Consider the following 11,568-nt stretch of genomic DNA (forward strand, 5'->3'; position numbering starts at 1 on the left):
CTGCTCTCCTTGGCACACAAGGCCTGAGTGAAAGGCAGTGCTGGTTATGACCTTGGAGTGGGCCACAGCTGTGGGTATGAAGGGAAGACATGTGGCATGCAGGCTGCAGGAAACAGTGAGAGTGCTGGAAGTTTTCATGAGGGGCTGGTCATCAGGCCAAGTGCCAAAGACAGGATGGGTGATGTCTGGAGACTCTAATGGAGGCTACTTCCCCCCCCAAGGTCATCCTGTGTGCCACCCTTTCCCCAAACCCTGCAAAGGAGGGTCCAGTCTTGGTCTCTGATGCCAAATGCCCCCAAAGTTGACATGGGGAACCAGCTGCTCCCCACTCCCGGCCCCCGCAGCCCTGATGTGGGCACCCTGGGCCAATCACCTTAAAAAAATGCCCCACCTGAACTGGATCTGAGGGAACACCTGGGAGCCCCAAAACCAACACAGAGGGAGGGATCTTGGAGTTTACTCTGTTCTGCTATAAATGAGCTAATGGAAAGCCTGGTGACACATGGATGGGTCTGCTGTATAGAGGGTAGTGTTGTGTCAAGGCTGGTTTTCTGAGCTGGTTATTCTGTGTGGTCATGTCCGTGAACCCATTTCTGGGAGGTTCACACTCAAGGTTCTGGCAGTCAGCGCAGCATGTGTGTCACTCACTGGAGCCCCAGCCAGATTGGGGGCAGGGGAAAACCTGTGGGTAGGCTCCTAATAGAGCAAATGATCACCTGTAGTGGGACTCCCTGCCACGAGGTCATCTGAGTCTAGGCTACCAGGAGCTTTTTGAACCATTCTTATATACTCTGAAGTAAAAAATAAAGACACTAGGGCATTGGTGCCCTAAGACCTTGGTGTCTGCCTGAATACCTGACCCAAGATGTCAGGTGCCAAGGAGCTGCCCAAGCTTGCAGTTCTAGTGAAGGGACCTGTGGTTTGAACTATGTCCCCATGACTGCCCTGAGTGGGAGGAGAGGCCAGCACAGGCTGGGGCTCTGGGGCATAGTATAAGGCCCAGGCCCAGGAGAGGGAGGACAGTGATGGTAGCCACACAGGAAGAGCATCAGTTTTATTGGTCACTTGTGCTTAGAAAAGTGGGGGCTTAGGCCCCAGCCCCATGTCCAGTCACTACTAGTGGAGCACATGTGCAAGGCCCACAGCTGTGGTGGAAGGAAGGAGCTGGCAGTCCAGTCTCTTGGTTCAGGAGGTGCAGAAGCCACAGGTCCCTCAGAGAATGCGTTGGCTGAGGGGCATTTCCTCATCCCTCTGGAAATGCCCTGAGACTGAGGCTGGCCCTGACCCCTTGCTGCCCATCTCTGGGCCTGCCGTGTGTCCATGCTGGGTATGACCTTTCTGGGTCTTGCTGACACTTGCTCCAGGAGAAGGAGCAGCTGAGAATGGAGGAGGCCCTGGGGTGGCCCAAGTGGCCTCTGCCCAGTCTTGGACTCGCAGTTTCGGGGAGTACCCCATACAGGGAGGTGGGCCCCCAGGGTGAGGCGGCTTCTGGGGTCTGGGTGGCTGCAGCTGGGCATAATCTGAGGTGTCTGCAAAGGAGAGGAGAGGCGTGAGGGTTACCCAGGCTGGAGGGGCCCAGGTCTCATCCTGGTGACCCTGCTTCAGTGGTGTGTCTGGTGACCAGTCTACGAGCATCAGGGCTGCTCCAACTCTAGAAAAGCCCAATTCTGACCCGTGTGAGCCTCAGTTTCCCCTCCTGGGTCACTGTCAGAATTTAAAAACCTGGCCCCAGCATACTCTGACAGAGGACACTGAAGAGCAGGGGCTGGTGGGGAACTCGTGCCACAGAGCTGATTCTTGGGGAGAGTCAGAGTTGTGTTTGGAACATACACAGGGTGATTAATAAATAGTCTGGTCATTGTGCCATGAATGAGAGAACGAGCTGGCATCCAAAGGGTTCTGTGGGGTCCCACTCTGCCGTGGGGCATCCCCAGTCTGTTAGTGGTGCCCACGCTTCCTCTGGGGCAGGCCTGAGGAGTGACCCCTGGGCCCAAGGTGACATGGCCCACGGTGTGCAGCCCTTGCAGGGTCCCAGACGCAAGACACTTATGCCCCATGCTCTGGTCACTGTCATAAGCTCAGGAGAATGTTGAATTCTGCTGACCTTCTGCATCTGCCCTCATGACACTTTAGGGTACCTGTCTGAGCCCCCCAGGCTTGTCGAGGCTGCTTTGTTGTGTTATGAGGGTCTCCTGGCCTCAGCTCCGGCCCCCTAGCAGGGCAACCTTAGCAGGTGCTTGGCCTCTCTGAGCAAGGATGGGGGCTAAATGTGGTGTATGGATGTGAGGCCACGGATGCTCACCCTATAAGGCCGAGGCAGGGGCAGACACAAGGTCATGGGGCTCCAAGTGAAAGGCCCTGAGCCCTTAGGCCTGCTTGTGGGCCAGTGGGAAGCCCAGGCTAGCCCTCCTGACTCACCTGAGCCCTACTGCTGGGGTGCCATGTCTACCACGGGCTTCTGGACACCAAAGGCAGTGATGAAGATGTTGACCACGACGATGATGAAGACTAGGCCGGTGGCCAGGTTGTTGAGGAAGTCCAGCTTGGCGTGCTTGGCTGGGTTGTTGAGGTCATACCTGACTGTGGACAAGAGGGCATGGACACTGCCCAGGCTGCCTGCACTAGGCCCAGCACTGGAGCCGAGCAACCCCGCAGGGCCCACTTCTTTCTCCCAGAGAGACATGTCTGCGTTAATATACTGCTGACAATAGAGCTGGCCCGGAGAGCTGGAAGGAAGCTCGGAGGGGCCTGGCACCTTTGGTCATGGAGTGAGAGGAGCCAGCCTAATGCCTACGTTCGATTTTAAGGCACAAAATGCTGAGCATACATAGGCAAGCACCTTTCTGGGTGCCCTGTGGTAATTAGCAAACTTCGCACATACCCAAGGCCCTAGCCAGGAAGAGGCAAGGAAACTGAGTCCAGGAGGCAAAGTAACCAACCTGAGGTTACACAGCCAGGAAAAGGTAGAGACAACCCTGAAGCCCTTGCTGCTCTAAGCCCGGACCCTCTCTTAGGGCGCAGAGGTCCTGAGGGGCCAGGACCACCAGCTAGTCCCTGTAGACCACCATAAGGACTAAAGGGTATATGGTAGGAACCCAATACATGTCAACTCTTATATGTTTATGACATTTTCCTGCATCTTCCTTGGGTGGGTAGAAGAACAGAGCCATAGGGGTCTCTCCGAGGGCCACATCCTGGACTTCATGGCCAAATGAGGGCCAGGGTCCCTGTGCAGCTCTGTGAGGGCCAGCTCAGAGGGTATCAGATGATGAATGCTCCAACCCAGGAGGTGTGCAAGGTGAACCAGCCCGCCATGGGGTGGGGCTGCCCTAGGACTCTCTCACCACCTGCCCAGGTACATACCCAGGAAGATGAGCAGCACACCCACGCCGATCTGCAGAACGAGGGAAATGGAGATGAGGACCACAAGGGGGACAAAGAAGCCAAAGCTGGGGCCCTGCTCAATGACAGCCTTCAGTTGAGAGGCGTTGGCCATCAGCAGCGCAATGTCCAGCATGCTCTCTGCTGCGCTCTTCTTGTTGGCGTAATGGTTTACGTTGATGGGCCGGTTCCTGCCCCAGCGGGATGGCTGCAGGGAGGGGACAGTCAGCGGGTCTCCCATAGGAAGCAGGCAGGGGCTACCCTGGGATCCCACCCAAGTCTCCTCTCAGGAACTGGCAGAGAAGTGGGGTTTATTGGCTTGCACGTATAGGGCCCAGGTGAGGGCTCAAGAGGGAAGTGTTTATTAACAGAACAAGAGTTCTAGAAAAGGCTATGCAGCCCCACTAAGACCCTCCTTAGGAATCAAGTCCTGGAAAAGAAAGGAAACACAAACACAACCTCAGCACACATTCTGGTTTCAGACTGGAAACTGCCACCAGTGCCTGCCTGCCATAGTGGCATCTAGCAGCCTTCCCTGGATGCCCCTGCCCTCGGTGCCAGGCCTCCCTTCTCCTCTGGGTCTGGGCGGGCGGTTAGTCCCAAGACAGAAGTGACGTGTGGGAATGGGAGCTAGATCCCGGATCCCTGCTACTTGCCCAGTTGTGAAACAAGCCCTCTCTGGACCACTGATCTTGCTCAGGCCACCTTCCAGCTGCAGAGGACACGTAGCAGGCGCTTAATAGATGCTTCAACATTCTATGCCAAAGTCAAGCTTAGCTTCTTTAATGTTTATTTAAAAACATTTAAACCACTTTATTGAGATATGATTGACATACAAAAAGCTATACACATTTAATGTAATCAACCTGAAGAGTTTAGAGATAAATATTCTTGCATGACACTACCACCCTCCAGGCCATCACATATCCGTCACCTCCAAACATCTCCTGCCCCCTTTATTTACTATGATTTGTGATAAGAATACTTCACTGAGGCCACACTTACAGTGCTATACTGGTGATGACATGCCACGCAGTGGAGCTCCTGCACTCATTCTGTCTTCATGTTCATATTGGTAAAACAGGAGTAAGAGTTCTGAAACCTTCTCCGTCACCTCTGCTTGAGAACACCCTGGCCTCAGTGCAGGTCCCTGCCACTCCTGGGTGCCCCTCATGCTGTCTTTGTTCAGTCCATGTCAAGATGACCTCAAACTACCCCTGGTTGGACCCCTCCCCAGACCCCAAGGACAAATCTGCGCCCTTGGGTCCTGGGCCTTTGTCCACAAGAACCTCTGAGCCACTAGCCTGGGACTGCAGCCTCCTAGGGGACTGGTCAGCAGGCTGGCCTCCTGGGGCCACCCAGGAGATCCTGTTTCTAGACTCATGAAAGATGCAGGTCTGGGAGGCAGGTGCTGGGAGGGGACACGAACACCAGGAGAGGAGACATGGCAGACAATCTGCCTTCACTTCCTGTAGCTGCAAATTTCACTGTGGAAAGTACAGACCTACAGAAAGGCAGGCCTCATTTTAATGGTATGTCTTTAAGTTTAAATTTAGCCTAGAATAACATGCCCAGGAGGAAGGGAGGATGGACACGCAGAACACAGGTGGCTCTGCTGCCTGCCCTACCTTCCTCAAGTGAGTGGCTCTGAAGTAGCAAATCTGCTTAGTTTAAAATTCTAGGCCCAAGGGCACATAGGGACGGCCTCCTCCACAGACCCAGGCCCCAGCCCTGCTCTCTGAGATGTTCTACACACAGCCAAGCCCCACTAGGTCTCCCCTGTAACTCTCCATTTAAGGTTTCCCTTTTGCCTTTCGAGGCCAGGTCTCTAGCCACACTCACAGCTGGGTGGGCTGTCCCTCAGGCCCCTGTACCCCCAGGACATGGCTACTCTTCCTCAGGGTTTGGGCACAGGCCACTCACTGCTTAAGGGCCTGTGCCCCCCACCACATGAGGATGTCCCCTAGCTCCACACTCTATCACCCGTGTGCTCCTCCAGGGATGGGCATCTGGGAGGCACTGGCCTGCAGTGGGGGTGTGCTCCTATGTTTCATAAACCAAAAGTGCCAAAGTGCCTTCACTTGAAGCTAGCCCAATGCTCACCCCAGTCTCCAACCCCAGAGAAAAAGCCAGGTACAGACCTTACAAGGGGCTTCCACCTTCTGAGCCATATACGCACACACATGAGCTTATACACACATCTACATACATACACACATGTACACACGCATAAACAAATATATACACACATGAGCATATACACATGTGTAAGCAACATATATACACATGTATAAACACACATAAACATATATACACTTATGTGCCTAAAAATATAAACATCAGCTTATACACGCATGTAACAGATGTACACACAGGTAGACACACATATATATGTACTAGTATACATAGACATGCACACATATACATACATTTACAACAAGTATACATGTACGGCTGCATAAATAAACACATGAAGAGATATGTACGCACCCAGGCTAACTGTGGTAGCCTCTGGGCAGGAGAAAGAATTCCTTTATAGTCTGAGGTCTCCTGAACCATTTAAATATTTCATAGCCATGCAGCCATATGCACATTCAAATACAGAATGACATGGTCAGTGGCGGTGCCCCCAACACAGGGAGCCTGTGTCCCCATTGTCCTCTCTCCTGGGTGCTCTAGGTGCAGCCCACCATCTTATTCACTTTTCAGCTAGGGTGCTCTGCCCTAGGGAGCCCCCCGGCCTCATACCCACTTAGTGTGGGTAAACTGAAGCCCCTTGTCCAAAGCCAAAGGCAAGTGAGGGCTGCACTGAGATTTGAAACCAGGCCTTGGGGCTTAGAAGCCTTGGCGGCTGACACTGTGGTTCCTTCCCCATGGAGTGTGTTAGGATCAGAGGCTACCTTTTTGGGGCTGAGCCCTCAGAGGCCCCCTGCACAGGCTCCAGCTGTGTGACCTCAGGACAGCCAGCCCGCTCTGGGCCTTGGTCTCCAACGTGTGCAATGAGGCCACAGAGCAGGGATCCTGGGCATTCTAGGGGTCTGGCCAATGCCTCAGAGCCCCAACCTACATACCCCTCCTGGTGCAGGGCGCTTCCCGCACACATGGCCATCTGCTTCCTGTTTAACCTGTACAGCAATAAGGGGAGCACAGGCTGGGGGCCCTGGTCAATCCTAGATACCATAGACTGGCTGTGAGGTCTTGACAACATGCTCTCCCTCTGCTGGCCTCGGTCTCTCCATCTGTACTCTGGGAGCTATACCACCCACAGAGTGCCCTCCCTAACCCTGAGAGAAAGTGTGATTTTCTCATTTTACAGAGTGAGAGACAGGCTCAGGGGCCTGCCAGGGCCACCACGAGGGAGGGGCAGATCAGCATTCAAACAGCCTGTCTGCTCCAAAACCTAAGGCTGCCCGGCATGGCCTCTTATCCACCCTAGGAAGGGGCCCAGGGCTGATACATTTCCCTCATGCCTGACCTTGACACCCCAGGCCTCCTGGGGCTGGGGAAGAGGGGAGGCTCTGAACTGTGTGGGGAGCTCTGGGCTTGGAGGTGACCACTCACAGAACAGTCCCAAGGAGGCTGCTGCCTTGGAAGCCACCTCTTGCAGGTCTGGGATCCTATAGGTCTGGACCCGTCACCTGGCCACCCTGCTGCCAGGAATCACTCTGAGAATCTCCCACTGAGATCTCTGCCATGACCAGGGTGGTACAGAAAACAAACACCCTGGTTAATGTATTCTTGGGCCCAAGGGGACTTCCCAGAACCTCAGCTATGGTCCCAGGAGCAGGGTGACCTCAGGGCTGCTGGAGTTTTTCTCCAAAAAGCCAGAAAGGAGTCTTGTGGGGAGGGAGCTGACTCTATGTATGCATGGCCGTCCACCTTCTGTGGACAGTGGGTCTCATGGCAGCTGTTCACAGGCAGCTTGCAAGGACCCAGGGCACTTGGCCCAGGCTATACTGCTGAGTGTCTTCAGCTCAGTGGAGAGGGGAGTTAGGATTTGATTTGACTCAGGATTTTAATCCAGGTCTGAGGAACCCTGGGTGCCCCGGTCTGGTTGCAGCATAAAGGACACTCTGGTCCATCCCAGGCTTGGATGGGAGGAGATGAAGGGCTGCTTGAGGCACCGGCTGGGCCTGCATTGTCTAGCTCACTCCCAGCCTCCTGCCTGCACACTTCCTGCTCCCCCGGGTGGATAGGACAGGACAGAACAGGGCCAAGGCCCACCCACTAAGCCCCTGCAGGGACTGAGGGGTTCAGTTACTGACTCCCTCCAATCCTGCCTGACCCCAGATCCTGAGTACAGTATGGAATAAGAAACTCACATGGGAATTCCTGCCTATTCTCCCAGAGCCCATTTTCACATCTGCAGAGTGAGAAACCAAGGATCTCAAAAGGTCTATGAGGTTCACTGGCTAGCCTGCTAGGACCTGGCTAGGGCTGCCACTGGCACCACCGATCTATCACCCCTGTATCCTGCTGCATGACAGACCCAAGGGATGACCACCCTAGGCCTCAGTTTATCACAACTGTAAACCAGGCAGACAGGGGACTAAATGCAGGACTCAGAGGATTGGTGGCTGGTCAGCCTTTTGAGGCAGTTTGGATGGTTCTCCTCACTGCCTAGCTATCATGTCTTTGAAAGACTACCTCCCAAATAAACTTTGCCAGTTAGCCAACTCCATAAACAAACCTGTGACAAGGAGGAAAAAGGACAAGCCTGAGAAATAGGATCTTATGAGCTGAGCAGCACTGGGTGTCCAGCTCCAGCTGCTAGCCCACTGCAGCCCCTCCTGTGTAGGAACCACCCCTCTCGGGTTCGGTCAGTACCAGTGATATGTGGGCTCTGGTGTCTACCCCTCTGGGGTGGGACCTGAGAACCAAGCTGGCTCTGGCAGGGCCTGGGTGTCCCTCGTCTAAACCTCCAGTGTGTGAGCTAACATTGTGCCCAATGCACAGGCTGGGTGAAAGTCTTGTCTGAGCCACACAGGCCCACACTATCCCCAAATTGTCCCTACCCAGCCAGCCAAGAGGTCTTTAGCTCCATGCAGGAAGTTTGGTGGGGGCAGGAGCAGGGATCCTGTTGTAGCTGGGTCATGAGCTGGGCACACCCACTTCCAGTGGGCTCTGCACTGGCTGTCAGTGACCCTGCGGCTACATCAGAGTCATCTTTTAGAACTTGGCCAGGACCTTGTCAGCCTCAGGATTTGCCAGGAAAGCAGAAATGAGAAGAGCAAAGTTCCTCCAGAAGCTGAGGCTGTGCATGGCCCAGATGTGGCTCCAGGAGCCTTGTCCTACCACCTCCCTGCTATGTTGTTAGCTGGCCAAGATGCCAGCATCTGCTGCAGGGTCCAATGCAACTGTCCCCAAGCCAAGCAACCTCCAGCATGACATGGCTGTGGGCCACTTTCACATTAAAATGGATGTTTACCATTCCTCCTACTGGCAGCCAAAAGAAAGTTGACAACAAAGATACTGACTCACTCCTGTGGGGGCCCTGGGTAGAGGGGCCTTTGGGCACATATGAGGGCTGTGGGGGCTTGGGCACACAAAGTGGGGCATCTGTGGAGCTCCCCATTGCCCTGGCCCAGCGAGGCCCATTTGCCCACAGGTTACAGGTGTGACTTCTCCCTAGGCCCAGCCACCTGGGATGGTAAGCCAACCCACCCCTCTTCACAGAAGCAGAAACAGAGGCTGGAGCAGATCTGCACTTGCCCAAGGTTGTATGGCAAGGCCAGGCTTCTCATTTGTCCTCTCACAGCCGGGAGCACACTGGGGACACAGCAGTGACCTAGACCACCCACCCTGCCACCCAGAGTTCCTGATCTAGAGGTGATGTGTCTGAAGACCCCAAGGTTTACCCCTCTGCCCAGCAAGCATTTCTTCTCACCCTCATGCAGGTTCCTGAGGCTCAGATTCTGGCAGGGCCACCAGGAGAGAAGGCCACAGAAAAGCCAGGAGAGGCGCAGGGAGAGGACCATGCATGTCCAAGAGTCCCACCTGGGGAAGGTACTTGCCCAGGCATTAATACTGGGAGAGGCTCTCATGTGGCAGGTGGGGATGTTGATGACACAGTGTGCCTGGCCAGCTGTGGTACTTCACACATTAGCTCATTTAGTCCTCAGGACGACCTCTGAGGGATGCACTGCTACCACTCCATTTCACATATGAGAAACTAAGGCACAGAGTGATATGCCCAAGAACACAACAAGGCAGGTCCTGAGGATGGGAAGGGGAGGGTGGACCTGGGCCCAGGAGAGATGAGCGGAGTAGACTTGAGACTGGCTACTCCTCCTGAAGCCTCCCTGCCTGTGACTGGAGACAGCCAGACGAATGTGTTCATTCTCATATGGGCTCCCAGCAAAGCCTGGCCTCCCAATACACCTCCTCCCCAGCCCCAATATACTCAGTGGCCCAGCCTCTGGAACTTTCTCACACTGGTCCCCCTGCTTGGGATGTCCTTTCCCACATTGTCGGGGGACGTGCCCCCACTCCACTCCAGCTGTCCAAGGCCCAGTGCCAATGTCACACTCCCACTGCCACCACGCCAGCCCCTGGGAGTTCAGCACTTTGCCCAGGGGCTCCTCTGCTCTGTTTACAGGGTGTAGTGCCACTTGCCTGCCCCAACTCTGGTCCCAGAGCCAGTGCAGTGCTCTAGAGATGAGGCTTGCAGAGCAAGTTTGGAGTGAAGGGCCCAGCCAAGGCTGAGAGGTGACCGGGATCCATCCCATTTTGTTACCTGACATGCTCTCCCTACTTCCTCGAAGGCAGGCAGGGTCATTTGTTCTCTTTTCAGACCATGGACAGAAGGCCCAGTGAGGTATACCAGCATCCCCAAGCACACACACACAGCCCGCTGCTCCAAAGTGCTCATATGCCATGGCAGGGCCAAATGTGGGTTCCTTTCAGTCTTCAGTTTCCTCATCTCTAACCTGGGACAAACATCCTGTGCCACCCCAGGGCTGTGAGGATTTACTGAAGGGCCAGCAAGGCAGCTGGGTCCCCAGAAAGGCTTGCCATGAAGAAAAATGGAGAAGATTATCTTGTGGGGCCAGGGGCACATGTAAGGGCTGTCTAGGCCATCTGGGACCTTCCCCCCTCGCCCGCCCCCCCCCCTCCCCCGCAACCTCAATATGGCCTGAGCATCTCCAAGACTGGTCACCCACAACTGAGCATTGTCAGTGTCTTTGTCCCAGTCAGGCTCACACCATTGAGAGGTTGCTGGCCCTGCCCCCATCCCCAGAGGGGTCAGAAACCGAAAGAATGTCCAAAGTCAATCAATTCTTGAGGGAATGTCCAAAGTCAATCAATTCTTGAGGGATGTGCCCCGGATTCCTTCACAAATAGGCGCTGGTGAAGTGCTAGGCCCCGGAAGTGGCAAAGACCACCGCTTGGGCCCTGCCCAGCAGCAGAAAGGGACCTAAGGGCAAGAGGGCACCAGCTCTAAAATGTAGGCAGGACAACCTCCAGTTTCTGCCCTGTGCCCACTTTCCTCTCAGGTCAGCAGGGCAGACTTTGAAGAGGCCACGGGTGGAGGTGGGGGGAGGGAAGGCGCGCGGGTGCTGCGGGGGAAGAGAGGAGAGAGGACACAGTGGCCCCAAGTTTCCCATCAGGGAACGCACCAGACCCGTGCGGTCTCCGTGGACAACGTGGGTGACGTAACTGTCTACCAGCTGCTGGCTTGGGACCCGGAGGCTGGGATCCTCCCCGCCCACCCAGAGCACAGCGAACCAGAGATGCAGCGGCTGGAAGTTAGAGGGTGGTGCGGAAGCGGGGAAGGCCAGGTCGCGGGGAGGCGTGGGCACCAACTGGCCTGGCCCAGAAGGCAGTCTGCCAGCCCACCCCGCTCACCTACTCGGGTAGGAGAAGCCCAGGGGTCACTGCTCGGACCCCCGACGGCGTGGGTGAGGCTCGGGGCGCTCAGGGCGCGGCGACCCCCGCCACTCCGCAAGACGAACGCAGCGCACAGCTGGCTTGGCAACCAGAGGTGCCTCGGGCGCGGAGTTTAAAGTGGGCGGGCGCCCGCCAAGGTCGCACAGCGGTGCGGGGGAAAGGAGCTTACCGAGGCGTCCGGGGAGCCAGGAGAGCCCGGGCGCGGGTCGCCGTTAAGTTCGTACTCCTCGAGACCCGAGTCCATGGTACGGCCGCTGGGGCCGCCTTGCTCCGGACCTGAGGGCCGCCCACACCTCC

General features: G+C 55.6%; 1 protein-coding gene across 1 annotated transcript; it reads right to left on the reverse strand.

Annotated features, from left to right (window-relative positions):
* Positions 1-1,029: 1,029 nt before the first annotated feature.
* NINJ1 (ninjurin 1) lies at positions 1,030-11,562 on the reverse strand. Its single transcript, XM_006922810.3, has 4 exons — positions 11,441-11,562; positions 3,364-3,589; positions 2,419-2,580; positions 1,030-1,529 (listed from the first exon to the last, which is right to left on the reverse strand). The coding sequence occupies exons 1-3, from the start codon at positions 11,513-11,515 to the stop codon at positions 2,426-2,428; spliced, it is 456 nt and encodes a 151-aa protein (XP_006922872.1). The 5' UTR covers positions 11,516-11,562; the 3' UTR covers positions 1,030-1,529; positions 2,419-2,425.
* Positions 11,563-11,568: the final 6 nt, after the last annotated feature.

The sequence above is a fragment of the Pteropus alecto genome, unplaced genomic scaffold (genome assembly GCF_000325575.1).
Source record: "Pteropus alecto unplaced genomic scaffold, ASM32557v1 scaffold129, whole genome shotgun sequence".
Classification (NCBI taxonomy): domain Eukaryota; kingdom Metazoa; phylum Chordata; class Mammalia; order Chiroptera; family Pteropodidae; genus Pteropus; species Pteropus alecto.

Bases quoted from the DNA above. Each gene is read 5' to 3' on its own strand.
- NINJ1 (XM_006922810.3), bottom strand. From the start codon at position 11,515: ATGGACTCGGGTCTCGAGGAGTACGAACTTAACGGCGACCCGCGCCCG. The intron at 3,590-11,440 runs GTAAGCTCCTTT...CCCTCCCTGCAG, and splicing joins CTGGCTCCCCGGACGCCTCG to CCATCCCGCTGGGGCAGGAA. The intron at 2,581-3,363 runs GTATGTACCTGG...TCTTGTCCACAG, and splicing joins TGTGCTGCTCATCTTCCTGG to TCAGGTATGACCTCAACAAC.